This window comes from Argentina anserina, chromosome 6 (genome assembly GCF_933775445.1).
Source record: "Argentina anserina chromosome 6, drPotAnse1.1, whole genome shotgun sequence".
In the NCBI taxonomy this organism is placed as follows: Eukaryota; Viridiplantae; Streptophyta; class Magnoliopsida; order Rosales; family Rosaceae; genus Argentina; species Argentina anserina.
Window position 1 is genome coordinate 2,471,530 of NC_065877.1, and position 17,169 is coordinate 2,488,698.

The 17,169-nt window shown below is 37.9% G+C and overlaps 2 protein-coding genes across 2 annotated transcripts; both read left to right on the forward strand.

The window, feature by feature from the left end:
- The first annotated feature begins 2,887 nt into the window (after positions 1–2,887).
- On the forward strand, positions 2,888–7,917 carry LOC126796682 (probable linoleate 9S-lipoxygenase 5). Its single transcript, XM_050523420.1, has 9 exons — positions 2,888–3,202; positions 4,502–4,791; positions 4,884–5,124; positions 5,234–5,572; positions 5,670–5,755; positions 5,917–6,024; positions 6,133–6,440; positions 6,543–6,806; positions 6,919–7,917. Exons 1-9 carry the CDS (start codon positions 3,007–3,009, stop codon positions 7,670–7,672), a joined length of 2,586 nt encoding a protein of 861 aa, XP_050379377.1. The 5' UTR covers positions 2,888–3,006; the 3' UTR covers positions 7,673–7,917.
- Positions 7,918–12,277: 4,360 nt separating this feature from the next.
- Positions 12,278–16,047, forward strand: LOC126797553 (probable linoleate 9S-lipoxygenase 5). Its single transcript, XM_050524199.1, has 9 exons — positions 12,278–12,738; positions 12,847–13,136; positions 13,223–13,469; positions 13,580–13,918; positions 14,032–14,117; positions 14,223–14,330; positions 14,414–14,712; positions 14,799–15,065; positions 15,145–16,047. The coding sequence occupies exons 1-9, from the start codon at positions 12,378–12,380 to the stop codon at positions 15,896–15,898; spliced, it is 2,751 nt and encodes a 916-aa protein (XP_050380156.1). The 5' UTR covers positions 12,278–12,377; the 3' UTR covers positions 15,899–16,047.
- The last annotated feature ends 1,122 nt before the right edge of the window (positions 16,048–17,169 follow it).

A 17,169-nucleotide genomic window follows, 5' to 3' on the forward strand; every position in this document is an offset into this window, starting at 1 on the left:
TGTGCATCAATTATTTGACTAGATTCGATCGATCTCCGTGGTTATATGCAATGTTCTAAAAAGCGACCGTCTTGGCTGCAGCTAAGCGGCACTCGACCGTGTCATTTATTGCTTAATCGAGCATGCTAGGCGTTCTGGGGATTAGGCAGTCTTAGATGACCTAGGCGACCAAAATTGGTTTGATTTATAATAAAATAAAGAAAAAAATTTGAAAGCACAACTTTGAAACAAAGAAGTCACTTGATTTGAATATTAGGTTAATTATTCAGAGTTTAGACTATTTTGAAAATTGATATTAATTGAATATCTTAAACATAATTTCATTACTCTTTAAGTCATTATATATTTCGGTCATATAAATACAGGTATAAAAATAAAATTATTATTTAATAATTCAAATCCACCTACACATCGCCTAGCCGTCTAAATGCTAGTTTGGAGGCAGTTGTCCTCCTGAGGATCACCTAGAGTTTTTTTTGAACCTTGGTTATATGTAGCGCAGATTAGACGTAAGAGACATTAACAAGAGAGTTAACGTGCATAGCTCTTAAAATTTGTACTCCTTTTAGATACATATGAACAACAAATTTTGTAGTTCTCCTAGTTAATTGTGTGCATATTACACATTTTGTGTTTGAATGTTAATATTTAATGGATGTTTCAGTCGCTAACCAATTGTCATGTTTATCTATTATTTGGTTCTTTAACACGTACGCTTCATATTGACGCTTCTCAATTTTAAGTATGATGATCATATCTTCTGAAAATGTGAGGTCACGTCTATCTGTTCTTGACCAAGTAGATTAATTATCAGGACTTGAGGGCAAATGTACGTACTAGTCTTAATCTTCACTCTTTCAAACCTAGTTTAGGCCTCAACCATTGAACACGTACGTTATACTAGTTTTGAACTTGCGTAGGCAGAACCTCAATGCCAAAAGCTTTCCTCTTCCTACTCCCTAGCTCACTTAGAACTTGATTTAATTGGTTGCCAACTTGCCTTGTCATGTTATTATAGTTGTATCACTGTAATTAATATAACTATATATAATAACATGACAATTGATGTATCGTAGAAATAATTGAACTACATATCTCTTACGTACTAAAAATTTCTTGTACGTTGGATTGTATATGACCGTGAGCCATCCCAGAGAAGAAAAAAAAGAACAGAAAAAAAAAATAAAGATCGATCTTCACCCTAATTGGTTGTATTGTGATTTTGTTTATCTGTGTGCTATAGTCCTAGTTTTAGTACGTGTTCAGATAAGTGAGTCGCTTTCTCTAGTGATTAAACTATAATTAACACTAATCCCGCCCACACTTTCCCTCTTACAGATCTTGGAATGTCCGAGTGTGATGTTTAAGAAAGAACAGAATATAGGAATCCCACACATGTGACAAAAAAGTGAGGAAACACAAGAAATAAATTAATATATCTGCAAAGCAATAGCATGGTTGGAATCGAAGAACGATCGGTCAAGAGAACTCAATCTTTTCTGGGTCAATAAAATTACAGAGATAATAGATGAAATATGAATAGGTCCAATGAGGCAGCTTCTTCTTCAATTTGCTTACAAAGGCTAAAATACCAGTCTGCTAGATAAAGCCAAAACGCCACCGTAGCTGGCAGCTGCGGTTCCAATTTGGCCACGGTGACTTTTCTTGAGGTAGAGGATATATGTTCCGTCCTACGTGTAGATTAGACGCCCGCGTTTACGTCCCAATCTCAACAATCTACACATATATGATTTCATTTTTATTCCATATTTCCATAGACTATGTTCATTAGTCCATATGACAGATTCAATATGCACATTTTATTTCTTTCATCCCTATAATGGTCAATAATGCAAAGTTGCGAACCAAATTTGGCCAATCGATTGCCCAACTGGGGAGTTATTCATGTATACACAATCCATCCTTGCTTGGGGATATGTGTCATTTTCGGTGGTTATGCATGTCGTGGTTGTAGGAGTTACGAGAAGATAGTCGGTGATTGAAGCGAACATGAAACGTATATAGTATATCTAATTTACAAATACCATAATAGTAGAAGGATTGATTATAAGGACAATGACTTTGACCTTCGATTATTAAATATGAGAGACTATTATTTGCGGACTGGAGGTTAGTCCGTATTACGTAATAAAAGTTTTTTGTGTTTCTCGTTATATTCGACAGTTTCATTAATAAAATCGATGCTAGTTAGCCCATTAGTTACATTTAAAAAATAAAAACTTTCTCTTATGTTTCATGGGCTGGTGCACCTCAATATTTCTTGTAACTGTGGTTCAAATTTATTTTTTTGCTTTTCATTGTAAATTTTATCTTTTATTTTTTTAATGTACAGTATATCACTAGCTTCCACAGTATATTCACAAGTTGAAAATGGATTGAAGTGTACACTTCTTGCTTGCCCGGCCTTGATGCATGGCTTGATGATAAGATCAAATGGGTTGGCGGTCAACATCACAAAGTCATCCCCTAGTAATAGTTCCCGTATAATGAGGAATATTGCCAACCGTAGACATGGGCAAATTTTTATATTGCACTTATGGAATTCTAGCATGAGTTTGCTCGTGTATATAGGGAAATGAATTTGGGTATGGAGTTGTCGAATTGTAAAGTCATCCCTCTTAAGATTTTCCAAGTGTGATTATCATTGACGATAAGTTACGTACGAAAGACTTGACTTCAACCATATGAAAGATTATGACTCGGCTTCTTAGATTATATCCCAAGAAAAAAAATATAATGATCATTGACGCTATAGCTATATGGAACGTGGCTGAATATATGAAGAAGCAGTTCCGAAGCTTCTCAAAGTTATGAATACTTGTCTCACATTACATTTCCCCGCTATAAGTACCTTAAGGCGCCCCTCCTTCACTCCAATCAAACCGAACCAACTTTCAATCGCATCTATTATTCGTGATATACCTACTTTTTCAGACATACCATATTCTTTGCCTAGGTCTTTGGAAAAGCAAGCATAGTCTCAAGATGTTGCATAACTTGCTTGATGCAATCACAGGCCACCACCATGGCGCTAGTAAGAAGATTTCAGGAACTGTTGTTCTGATGAAGAAGAATGTGTTGGATTTCAACGACTTCAATGCTTCTGTTCTTGATCGTGTGCATGAGTTTTTGGGCCAAAGGGTTTCTCTGCAGCTCATCAGTGCTGTTCATGCCGATTCTGGTAATTTATTCTCATCTGAAACGCGGGCAAATATCATATCCATAATTAGATTTCAGGAGTATAAAGTTAGAGCTTTCTGTTTAGCATTTTGTTCTGTTCATCAATATATTGGTGTAATCATATGGGGCTTGAACAAACTAATAATGGCACTATGATTAACATAAAGATTTATGATCATGAACCAGTTAACTCTCATCATTTTCCCACTGGTTTCAGATTATAATCCTTCTTTAGACTACTGAAATACACCTGGGGAGGTTTTATTTATTTATTTATTTTGTATTTACTGATTTACTCCCAGAAATCATAATTGTATAGATGAGATATATCAAGACATGCAATAATTCACATCATGCCTCTCTGAGCTTAGGGAATCACATTTCAGAAGCAAATCTTGCCAGCCAACTTGTAGTATCTTCTGCTATTAGCTGATTTAGCTCCCCTTTTTAGTTTGCAGTTGAAGAATTTAGCCAACAAGATTGAATCTTTGAAACACTCAAATTAATCCATTATTCTAGACTTAGTCCAAAACAACTTGGTTGTTTCTAGTCGACCTATCTCTCCCTCATATATACGCATGCATTCATATTTGAAACAAATAGTTAAAAGATCCGGAAGCTGTTAGCGATTATAGTCTAATTCATCACTCAGTGGCATCCTGAAGTTACTATAGGTAACTGGCAAGAGGTGTGTTTAAAATATTTTTAAGGTAGCATTTTATAATGGATCATGTTCTAAAAAAAATTGTTGTGGTTATATAATTGCATTTTTGCCTTGTTAGCAGAAGACATGATTTGAAGTGATTTGTTTCAAAAGTGACATAATGAAGGTTGTGAAAGATATGATAATGATTTAGACATCATACATATGTGCTGAACCCATTTGTGGGGTTTCATTGTGATTATTCAAAGAAAATTGATCAAGACAGTTAACTAATCCCTTGATCCCCAAGTCTCAACTACTGGTCTGTTTTATCTACCAGTTTCAGCAATTAAAAGGAAACATGCAGTTGGCTTGGCTTTCTCTAGCTAGATCTTTTATGGTATACTATTTTCAGTCAGATGCAAGTTCCTTTGCTTCTAACTTTAAACTTTCTTTGTCCTTGGTGAAATTTTAAAACATGAACTTGTTTTTAACCCAGTGGCTTATAATGGAGAAAATTAACTGTGTTCATGAGCGACTTGAGCTGATTAGTACAAAAGAAAATAATTGTTACAGTGGAAAAATGACAGATGACATAAAAAATATACAAGTTAGAATATGCAGAAACAGTTTTTGAATTTGGATGTCTTTTTATAGAGAATGGATCGAAAGGGAAACTTGGAAAGCCTGCGTATTTGGAAGACTGGATCAGCACAATCACTCCTTTAACAGCAGGAGATTCTGCATACCAGGTTACCTTTGATTATGAAGAGGAAATTGGTGTTCCAGGAGCAATCCTAATAAAAAACAATCACCACAGTCAGTTCTACCTTAAGACCATCACACTCGACAATGTTCCTGGTGAGGGCACAGTACACTTTGTTTGCAACTCATGGGTATACCCTGCAGAAAAATACACAAAAGACCGCATTTTCTTTGTTAACAAGGTAATGATGCATGAATGCATGACAAATCTGATAATATTTTGAGGTTGTGACATGACTTCTAAGCTAAAATTGTTCTCTAATATATTTTGCAGACTTATCTTCCAAGTGATACACCACTACCACTAGTACAGTACAGAAAAGAAGAACTAGTACACTTGAGAGGAAATGGGACAGGAGAGCTCCAGGAGTATGACAGGATCTATGATTATGCTTACTACAATGATCTGGGAAATCCAGACAAGGGATCAGATCGTGCCCGTCCAACTCTGGGAGGGTCTAGTGAGTACCCTTACCCTCGAAGAGGAAGAACCGGCCGTAAACCAACTGATTCAGGTTAGCCAATTTATGTGAACCAAGTTGTTGTCATAGTTTATTTACTAACTTGCTGTCTATGAACCAAACATTTTATGACCATTAATGTTTTGTGATATTTTTTGAACAGATCCTAGCAGTGAGAGTAGGATTCCTCTTCTCATGAGCTTAGACATTTATGTTCCAAGAGACGAAAGATTTGGACACTTGAAGATGTCTGATTTCCTCGCTTATGCACTGAAATCCATAGCTCAGTTCATTAGACCTGAGCTAGAAGCTCTGTTTGATCCCACTCCTAATGAGTTTGACAGCTTTGATGATGTACTTAAACTCTATGAAGGAGGAATTCCAGTACCTGAAGGTTTCTTAAAGGACGTTGGGGACAACATCCCTCTAGAGATGATCAGAGAAATTTTCCGAACTGATGGTGCAGAGTTCCTCAGGTTCCCAATGCCTCAAGTGATCAAAGGTATGACATATATATTTTAGAAGATGCATATGGCTTTAAAATAATATACATTCTTTGATGTATCGTCTAATTGTGAGGTTATAATGATTTTGAGCAGAGAATAGGTTGGCTTGGAGAACAGACGAAGAATTTGCCAGAGAAATGCTAGCTGGAGTGAACCCTGTCAACATTAGTCGCCTCCAAGTAATTTCATCATAACTTTTCTGTTATTTTTAGTACTAACAGTGGACAGAAATTTAGAATTTGCAGGGGTGTCAAATTGATGTTCCTTTCCCTTCTTCAAATTCAAGTATTGCATCAAAATTTTCATGTTTACTAATATTTGTTTATAACTTAAACTGCAGGCATTTCCACCAACAAGCACACTAGACCCAAAAGTTTATGGTGATCAATCCAGTACAATTACAGAAGAACACATCAAGGATAAATTGGATGGACTGACATTGGAGGAGGTAATGTCTTTGATTCATTTTCTTCGAAAGATATTTCAGTGTGCAGACACCTTTCAATTAGCTTATGCTGATTCATGTCATTGATAATTATGGAACTTTTTTCTACAGGCACTACAAAACAACAAGCTATACATATTAGACCACCATGATGCACTGATGCCGTACGTGAGGCGTATAAACACAAATACTTCCTCAAGGATTTATGCTAGCAGGACACTTCTTTTCTTGAAAAAAGATGGAACTTTGAAGCCATTGGTGATTGAACTTAGCTTGCCTCATCCTGATGGAGATCAATTCGGTCGCATTAGCAGTGTGTTCACACCAGCTGAAGAAGGTGTAGAAAGCTCCATATGGCAGCTGGCCAAAGCTTATGTTGCTGTAAATGACTCTGGAGTTCATCAACTTATCAGTCACTGGTATTACTTCTCAAACAATCCTTAAGCGAGCATGTTCATCGGTTTTCTTTATACTTTGGAACCGGTTTCTAATAATATTTCCCTTACGTATTTTGGTCACAGGTTGAATACTCATGCAGTGTGTGAGCCAGTGGTAATTGCAACAAACAGACAGCTGAGTGTTGTCCACCCGATTTACAAGCTTCTTCATCCTCACTTCCGCGACACCATGAACATAAATGCTCTAGCCAGGCAAATCCTCATCAATGCTGGTGGCATTCTGGAGACGACAGTGTTTCCAGCTCGGTATTCCATGGAGATGTCATCAGTTGTTTACAAAAATTGGGTTTTCCCTGAGCAAGCTCTCCCTGCAGATCTCATCAAGAGGTATACATATATAAGACTTGTGCAAAATGAGAAATGCATGTCTCACATATTTAAGCATATACTACTTCAAATGATTGTTTTAATGACATTATTATGTGTTTGATCAATGCAGAGGAATGGCAGTCAAGGATGATAGTGCTCCACACGGTCTACGCCTGGTGATAGAGGACTACCCCTATGGTGTTGATGGAATCGAAATCTGGTTTGCCATAAGAAATTGGGTAAAAGACTACTGCTCATTCTACTACAAGAGCGATGACATTGTTCAAAATGACACAGAACTCCAATCCTGGTGGAAGGAACTAGTAGAGGAGGGTCATGGTGACAAAAAAGATGAGCCCTGGTGGCCTAAAATGCAGACTCGTGAAGAGCTCATCGAAACTTGCACTATCATAATATGGACTTCTTCTGCACTCCATGCCGCAGTAAACTTCGGACAGTACCCTTATGCAGGCTATCTCCCATGCCGCCCCACTGTAAGCCGAAGATTCATGCCTGAAAAGGGAACTCCAGAATATGATGAGCTTGAGGCCAACCCTGATAAGGCATTCTTGAAAACGATCACTGCTCAGTTCCAGACAGTGCTTGGGATTGCCCTCATTGAAATTCTGTCGAGGCATTCTACTGATGAAGTGTATTTGGGACAGAGGGACACTCCTAACTGGACATCAGACGCGACAGCACTGGAAGCTTTCGACAAATTTGGAAAGAAACTTGCTGAAATCGAAGAGAAGATTACTAACATGAACAATGATGATGATCTGAAGAACAGGGTTGGAAAGGTGGAGGTGCCTTACACTTTGCTGTTTCCCACTGGTGAAAGTGGAATTGCTGGCAAGGGAATTCCCAACAGTGTCTCAATCTAAAAGCCTCAACCAGAAAAGGGGAAGCCTTTGAAAAGCTGGTATCATACTAATTTACAATTTGAGCATTAGTATAAACTGTTTTTTTTTTAATTACAATTTGGCAAGTTACTGTAATTTGAGCATCACTTATAAGTTAGTTTTCTAATAATGCCCATGTAAATTAGCAGAAAGCTAAAGTCTGTACTGAACTTACTAATGTACAATTTACATGATTCGTTAATTATAAACTGCATTTTTTAAGTTCACCCCATTCAATTAGGAAACTATGTAATGCATACTCTAAGGTTGGCCATTTGAATCAACAAAACCAGTCCTGGAAATGAAACTACAATAACAAAAACAATATAAAGATTACAATTGTCAAGGTCTTTAAGCCAAATCCAGAATCAAACTGTTACCTAAACAAATCAGTGCCACTGTTTCAAGTTTTCAATACTGTGGTTTGGTTATGATCTAAATCAGGCCCGCTCACCTGCGGGACGACTTTCACGGGACAAAAAGGGACAATTCCCTCACGGTCGTTAGATTTAAATGAAAGCTGATTAAGGGCTGAAAGAAGAACTCATTTGTGTCAAGAGTCTGCACCCAATCACCTCTCCCTATCTCTCCTTCTATCCGTCACGGCCTCACCAGAATTTTACACTGTTCATCATTGCAATCTCCAAGTTTCCAACCCAAACCCTTGCTTTTTTGGTGAACAAGCTATGAATATAATCAATTTTACCTCTTAGTAATAGTAGACTTTTCAACCCAGATTGTTCATATTCACCTTCTCTCATCTCACCATCCTATGATCTGTAATAAAAGCCTCCCATATGCATAAATGCCTAAAAGCTTCGGAGGCTATATAATATTTTTTCCTCCAAAAGGACAAATCTCCTGAATCCATGATTCTAAATGACCAAGGCTTAGAACTATGTTAATTAAGAGATTGCATAATAATTGGGTTCGAGTTGTTGGAAGAGATGAAGATATAGATCTGGGCATGGCTGTTTGGTTGGAGTTTTTGAGAAACGTGAGAGGAGAAGAAGATGAACAGTGGGAATTGGTGATGCACTTATCTGGGAGTGGGAATGTGGGAGAGCAAGGGGCGAAGGTGGGTTAATGATTGGGTGCGGATGAGTTCTTCTTCCAACCCTTGATCAGCCTTCATTTAAATCTAACGACCATGATGGAATTGTCCTTTTTTGTCCCGTAAAAATCGTCACGCAGGTGAACGGGCCTGTGATCTTAATATGATGGTTCATACCCATAATTCATATCAACCTGAGCATGAAAAGCCTCAATATCATTATTATCCATATAGCACCGACACACTTTTATGAGGCTTCAATACGGTGTCCGACACGTCACGTGACGTGTTATAAATATTAACTTTTCCGATATTTTTCAGACAATTTAACTGATACACCACATCATAATTCTGACACATCACATCATTAATTTAGATTAAGAAAACAGAAAAAAAAAGTCTTATTACAATCACATCGTTTTACTTTTTAATTTTCTTATATTAATTTCTTTTGAATTGTTATGTAATATAATGAATTTGAACTTTAATTTAACTTGACATTATTATATGTATTATATATTTCTTTTATGCATTAATAAATATATTAAATTATATAAAAATTGATTTGTCTACGCCGTGTCGAAATCTATATTTTTAAAATTTACCGTGTCGCATCATGTCGGTGTCACGGTATCGGTGTTGGTGTGTTACATAAATTATTATCTTTCTTTTTTTAGAAAACATAGATTATTATCTAGTCACTGGTAATGTGTCATTTTCATTTCTTTACGAAGCGATTGAAGGGTAGGTACCATCATCATTATCTATTAACTAGCCATGTGCCCAGATGGCAAGAAAAATCAAAGTCATTGTTAATTCTACACCATCTTTAGAATAGCCAAATGCATTAACAATACCAAATCTGAGTCTGAGACAGAACAAGTCAATTTCATGATTGCCTTTCTTCTCAACTTCAAATTTCCCTGTTTAATGTTGATTGTTGAACAAAGAAGATTAATTAGGTGTCACAATGTTGAAGATTTCGTCAAGAACTTGCATACGTTTTAACATAATGTGTCAAGACATTATGCGCGAAAGTGACATGGACCGGTTTATGTGCCATAGAAAAAGAGTCCGAAAACTCTATAGATGAACTTTTTGCTGTAAGATTGGGGGAGCCAACACAAGAACATTGACTATGCATACAAGACCTCTAAATAACAATTGGTTGGTAATCCATCCCAAGCTAAGCTTGTCAAAAATGGAAAAAAAATGATTAGTACTATGGGATCTATTTTGGGCATAACTAGGTCTTGTACCATGTGAGTCTTGACGTTAAGCTTCAATGTGAACGATGAAGGTTGCTGACTCCATCATCTTCCATTTTTATCTGCAACTAGTTTTATTAAGAAAATGATACATTCAAGCCAAGCTCCTCCTTTGTAAATATTCTGAAGTCTATGTCTACTTGGCTACCAAATTTGACCGACACTTCTGTAAAAGAGAAAATAAGAAAGATTTGTGCTGTATGTTCAATTGTTCATACCCAATAACCGTGTAAACTCTCCCTCACCATTTTCATTGGAGTATTTTTCACCAACAGTCCCTCAATTATGGTGTACCTACCAATGTGATACCTCAACTCTTAATCGTACCAATGTGATACCCAGACTCTAGTATTGCTATCATTGAAGTACTTCCGTCAGTTTTTTTTCAACTTCTCCGTCATCTTGGTGACGTGGCAAGTACGTGAGGCCCACAAAGAGGGTTAAAAGACAAAATTAACCCCATCTGAGAGAAACAATATTTTTCCGGCCCTTTACCTTGAGAAAGACACCCAACAATTCCAATTTTGGCGCCAATTTTCCCTCCATACTCCTTAATTTGTGTCTCTTATCTAAACTAAAGAACTACCGCCAACCAGTCGACCACAATCTGATAAAAGCTAGATCAATCTCATTTTCTATTTTTACCCTACCACTTGTTAAACTAACAGAATAAATATAGAAATTTATATGGAACATCTCATTTCCACAATCTCATAAGAATATAGAAACACATAACTTAACGAAATTCAAATACATGTGTTAAGTACCATTAGTTGCCACCTTTTATGTTGATCTGCCATGATTTTTGCTTGTAAGAACTAATGGTACTTAAACATGTAGTTGAATTTCGTTAAATTATGTGTTTCTATATTCTTATGAGATTGTGGAAATGAGATGTTCCATATAAAATTCTATATTTATTCTGTTAGTTTAACAAGTGCTAGGGTAAAAATAGAAAATGAGATTGATCTAGGTTTTATCAGATTGTGGTCGACTAGTTGGCGGTAGTTCTTTAGTTTAGATAAGAGACACAAATTAAGGAGTAGGGAGGGAAAATTAGCGCCAAAATTGGAATTGTTGGGTGTCTTTCTCAAAGTAAAGGGCCGAAAAAATATTGTTTCTCTCAGATGGGGTTAATTTTGTCTTTTAACCCTCTTTGTGGGCCTCACGTACTTGCCACGTCACAAAGATGACGGAGAAGTTGAAAAAAAACTGACGGAAGTACTTCAATGATAGCAATACTAGAGTCTGGGTATCACATTGGTACGATTAAGAGTTGAGGTATCACATTAGTAGGTACACCATAATTGAGGGACTGTTGGTGAAAAATACTCTTTTCATTGACTATCTAATCACTACCAAGAATCTGCACATATATTAATATTTCTTGGTACATAATCCAGAAGAACCTGCTTATCTGAACTGAACACTTTTAATGTTCTATGATATAAAGCTATGGGGTCTGCTTGGATCATAATCCACATAGATTCTTTGCCGATTCTTTCTAATGAATGAGAAGAATAATGAAATTTACCGCCCTAATTAATAGTCATAGGGTGCAAAGTTGGGGAATGTTCCTTTTGATTTTGATTGCTCAAAATTATAACTTGATTTACGTGTTTATGTATTAGATGATATAATATATTTCGGTGTAAAGTTATGAGTATTATAACGTACGTTATAATGTTATATTATGAAATTAATAGTCGTATTTGTAGCTCTGTAAGTAGTCTTCAATCCTATGAGTTTTTCTCTTTGAATTTTTAAGTTAGAGTTGACCAGGATATCCTATTCCAAGTTCCAAACATTAGCATGCCAGCAAATTATGAACGTTGAATGTGATGATATAGGAAAGACAGATGAAGATGGCTATGCTATGCATACAAGGTCAAGTGGCTGCTCTGGAAAATCTAGTATTGCCAAAACTTCCAGAATTTGGCAACATCTTAAAATTTGTTAAACAAGAGGGTTGAAATTACCTTGAAGTTGACAAGGATTTATGAAGATGGTTTTGAATTATCTTCACCTTAAAGGTGAAACTGTGAAAGTCTTACAAGTCAACCCCCTGCAAAACGAAGAACAGTAGAACACTGATGAGTTGGTGAAGAACTTCATTACTCTATTCTCATAGAAATGCCAAACCCAAATGATGGAAATTAAAAATGACAAGCAGGGACTAGTTTCCCAAGAGTCCTTTTCTAAGAAAAACAAAGGAAAATACCAAGTGAAAATCTCACTTCCTCAAACTCTTCCCAGTTCCCAAGTCCCCATAAATACCCACCCTTCTCCTCACATTCCATAACTTTAGTTCTTGGAGTGAATTCCAAAACAACAGAACTTTAGTTCAGTTAAAAAAAAGACAAAGATGCTTCACTTCAAGTTTCATCACTCTCCTCCTCTCAGCTTGATCAGAACCCCAGTTGGAGCTCGCCTGAGCTCAGCTGTTGCAGTCAATGGCAGACCACTGTTGCTTACTGGGTCCTTGTCTGTGACCAATGTCAAGAGACGATCTTGGCCGTTGACGGTGTCAGCTACCAGGTCTTCCCAGAGCACCACCACCATTGATCCTCAGAGTGCTGCCAACAATATCAAAGGCACTGTGGTTTTGATGAAGAAGAATCTTCTGGAGCTCAACGACCTCAAAGCGTCTTTCATCGACCGTGTTCATGAGCTTCTGGGGAAAGCTGTATCTCTCCGGCTCGTCAGTGCTGTCAACACTGACCCTGGTGAGAATACTATTCTCTGCTATCGATTTCTGCTCATTCACTATTTCAATGATTTCTGGAGTTTTATCACCTTTTATGAATTGGTTTGAATTTCTTATGTTTTTGTAGCAAATGGGAATCGAGGAAGAGTTGGGAAGGCAGCTTATTTAGAGAATTGGATCACCAAATTTACCCCATTGACAGCTGCAGAGTGTGCATTTGAGGTTAATTTTGATTGGGATGAGAAACTTGGAGTCCCAGGAGCTTTCATCATAAAAAATGAACATGGCAGTGAGTTTTACTTGAAGTCTGTCACACTCGAAAACGTTCCGGGAGAAGGCAAACTCCACTTTGATTGCAACTCATGGGTGTACCCTGCTAAGAAGTACAAGAAAGACCGCGTTTTCTTCACTAACAAGGTAACATTTTCGAGTTTTTAGCACGGCAGAACCAATGTAAATCTGTGTTCCAGTTTGTTAATAGGTTGAGCTTTGCATATGTGCAGACTTATCTTTCGAGTGAGACGCCGGTTGGACTAAAGAAGCTTAGAGAAGAAGAGCTGGTTACCTTGAGAGGTGATGATGTTAAAAAGGGAGAGCTCAAGGAATGGGACAGGATTTATGACTATGCATATTACAATGACTTGGGGAGTCCAGACAAGGGTGAAAAGTATGCCCGCCCAATTCTTGGAGGGTCTGACGAGTTCCCTTATCCTCGAAGAGGAAGAACTGGAAGAGCAGCAACCAAGAAAGGTCAGTCACCTGAAGTTGGTATTTGACTATATGAGATTTTTGTGCTTAATAGTACTACTGAAGCTTGGTATTGTAGTCACTGAAACTTTTGTGCTTTTTTCATATCATAGATCCCAAGAGTGAGAGCCCTATGCCTCTTATTGAGAGCATATTTATATATGTCCCAAGAGACGAAAAATTTGGTCACTTGAAGATGTCAGACTTGATTGCATATGCCCTGAAATCGATATCGCAGATCCTTAAACCTGATGAGCTAGCTACTCTACTTGGCCATCAAAAAGAGTTTAGCAGCTTGGATGATGTACTTAAACTGTACGAAGGAGGAGTAGAGTTGCCAGAGGGTTTGTTAAAGTTTGTTAGGAGTACTACCCCTGCAGAAACGGTCAAGGAACTTTTTCGGACTGATGGTGAACGGTTGCTGAAGTTCCCTGTGCCTCAAGTGATCAAAGGTGTGTACTTAAAACATATAATGCAGCCACTTTATAATCTTGGCATCATTTTAAGAAGTAAGAACAATGCTTTGATCATTTTACCTGACTATGGTATTCTAATACTTGAATAGAGGATAAGACAGCATGGAGAACTGATGAGGAGTTTGCAAGAGAAATGTTGGCTGGATTAAATCCTGTCAGCATACGTCGTCTCCAGGTAATTTGAAGCTTTCATTACCTATTGTCTACGTTTTTCTCAACAGTAAAGTACATAATCATTGTCGTTCATACTTAATTATAATTTTTCCAAAATGTACTACAGGAATTTCCACCAGCTAGCAAGCTAGACCCAAATGTATATGGAGATCAAACGAGTAAAATAACCAAAGAACACATAGCAGATAAATTAGATGGACTCAGCATAGATGAGGTAATACAATTTGCTTACTTCCTTTCACTATTGAGCTTGAAGCAACTAGTCCCAAAGTTACTGAAATGTATTTACTTACACAGGCAATCAACAAGAACAAGCTATTCATACTAGACCACCATGATTCATTGATGCCTTACCTGGAGCGTATAAATTCAACTTCTGTGAAAGGTTATGCAAGCAGGACACTCCTTTTCTTAAAAAATGATGGGACTTTGAAGCCAGTAGCTATCGAACTGAGCTTGCCGAACACTGGAGGAGTCGGTTGCACTAGCGAAGTCTACACTCCATCTAGCCAAGGTGTTGAGAGTCACATCTGGCAGCTCGCGAAAGCTTATGTGGCTATAAATGACTCGGGCTATCATCAGCTCGTCAGCCACTGGTATAACCCTATCAAGCAAAGCCTAGAAGTGTTAGATCATTAACTTCTTGTTCCTAAATTTTGAATGTTTTCGAGTTTTATTGCAGGTTAAGAACTCATGCAGTGACTGAGCCGGTTATTATAGCAACAAACAGGCAGTTGAGCGTGCTTCACCCAATTTACAAGCTTCTGCAGCCTCATTTTCGTGACACTATGAATGTAAATGCAGTAGCTAGGCAGATTCTCATTAATGCTGGTGGAATACTAGAGAACACAGTCTTTCCTGCAAAGTATTCCATGGAATGGTCGTCTGTTATTTACAAAAACAGCTGGGTTTTTCCTGAACAAGCACTCCCCAAGGATCTAATCAAAAGGTAACAATCTCATCACAGAAGGGATTTATATAGAGAAAGTACTAGAACAATGTGATAACTTTCCTATTTCTGTGTTTAGAGGAATGGCAGTTGAGGATTCAAGTGCCTCACACGGTGTGCGGTTACTAATAGAGGACTATCCATATGCTGCTGATGGGCTTGAAATCTGGTCTGCAATCAGAACATGGGTGGAAGAGTATTGCTCCTTCTACTTCAAATCTGATGAAATGGTTAAAAAGGACTCAGAACTCCAGTCCTGGTGGAAAGAACTCCGAGAAGAGGGTCATGGCAACAAGAAAGATGAGCCTTGGTGGCCTAAAATGCAGACTGTCGAAGAGCTTATAGAATCATGCACCATTATCATATGGACTGCTTCAGCCTACCATGCAGCCATCAATTTTGGGCAGTACCCCTATGGAGGATACCCTGCAAACCGCCCCAGCATAAGCAGGCGGTTCATGCCGAAGAAAGGCACTCCTGAGTACAAGCAACTCGAAAAGTTCCCCGAAAAGGCCTTCTTGGAAACAGTTACACCTCGGCTGCAGAGCCTTCTTGGCATGGCCTCCATTGAGATATTGTCAAGGCATTCGGCTGATGAGATTTACTTGGGGCAGAGAGACAGTCAAGAATGGACAACAGACACCAAAGTCTTGCAAGCATCGGAGAATTTCAGAAACAAGCTCAAAGCAGCTGGGGAAAGAGTGACAAAGATGAACAAGGATGACAAGTTGAAGAACCGGACTGGACCTGCTAAGATGCCTTACACTTTGCTCTATCCTAGTAGCGAACCTGGACTTACCTGCAAGGGGATTCCTAACAGTGTCTCAATCTAGGCTAGTGTCCCCTGTAGTGTGATTATCACATAAGTTTCTTAGCATGATTCTCTTAGATTTTGCATTGGTTTGAGAATAATATCCAGGAATTTTTCATGTTTCTCAGGATGAAAATGGCTTTATTATGTGATGAGAGGAATTAAAAGGTGCCTCAATTGCCCCAATTTACCTGCCATACATATTGGAACCTGGCTATTTCTGGAAACACAATTGAATAAAAACAATCCAGCAACATGCAGCGAAAATCAGACAAAATCTATACACTTTTGACTACTGACTTCATTCATAACAGTTCTCTAAATTCATTCATAACCGTTCATAACAGTACTCTAAAGCATCCCAAGTTCAAAACAGTTATGCATTGTCGGAAAACCTCCAGGCGGGCCGTCCAGTCTCGCCTCCAGTGGTTGAGTAGTGGTGTCGAATTCGGAAAAGTAGTGCCTAGTGGCTAATAAATAGGACAGAAGATGAGATACATGCTGAAAGGGTGTCCGAATTCTCTTGTTATCTTTGAAATCCAACCCATCAGCCTTGAAATCAAACCCATCAGCTCTGCGGATTCTTGAGTTTGTGTATTTTTGGAGTTGGTCTGCTCATCTCCACTCTGAGCTGGGTTGGGATCATCTTGCCGATACCTCTCATTTCGAACGTGTAAAAGAAAACGAGAGAAAGAAGAAAAAAATTGGGTATGGGTGGCTCATCTTCCTCATCCATTTATTTCCTTTCGGAAGGGGAGAATGGAAGGAGCGGTAGTTACACTTAAACAGACACTCCAACCTGAATCTTTGTATCCTCTACCTCTTCTCAACTCCGCGTTCTCTGCATTTCCTAATTTTCCAACTCAGGACTGAGAGAACCAAACGGCAAGAAGATGGAGGTAGGAATGAAATGAGAAAGACGGCCCTATATATATATATAGAGTAAAACCCTAAAGAGCAAATATACCAAAAGAACCCTAATATTCAGAAGTATAAACTATAACACCATTGAAGGGTCAAAGTTATGATGACATTTTTCTGCAATACTTGACTTGACCGCCCTGGTTTGGTCTTGATCAGAATCCTGTAAAAGTATGTTCTTCAAGCTAGCTTTGACTGAAAGCTTTGGAACTTGGTTGGTTTTGAATTTCAAACATGTTACTTATATTTGTTCCACCATCAAAGGGAATCATATATTTAAGGTATTGAACTTGCCTTATAAAATATGAACATCATCTCATCAAAACTTTTTTTGTTTGTTTGAGAAAGGCAATATATTATAAACAAGAAACC

Excerpts from the sequence above, each read along its gene's own strand:
- LOC126797553 (XM_050524199.1), top strand. The coding sequence starts at position 12,378 with ATGCTTCACTTCAAGTTTCATCACTCTCCTCCTCTCAGCTTGATCAGA. Across the intron at positions 14,118-14,222 it reads TCAGCATACGTCGTCTCCAG|GAATTTCCACCAGCTAGCAA; the intron begins GTAATTTGAAGC and ends AATGTACTACAG. Across the intron at positions 15,066-15,144 it reads CCCAAGGATCTAATCAAAAG|AGGAATGGCAGTTGAGGATT; the intron begins GTAACAATCTCA and ends TTCTGTGTTTAG.
- LOC126796682 (XM_050523420.1), top strand. The coding sequence starts at position 3,007 with ATGTTGCATAACTTGCTTGATGCAATCACAGGCCACCACCATGGCGCT. Across the intron at positions 6,025-6,132 it reads ATGGACTGACATTGGAGGAG|GCACTACAAAACAACAAGCT; the intron begins GTAATGTCTTTG and ends TTTTTTCTACAG. Across the intron at positions 6,441-6,542 it reads CATCAACTTATCAGTCACTG|GTTGAATACTCATGCAGTGT; the intron begins GTATTACTTCTC and ends TTTTGGTCACAG.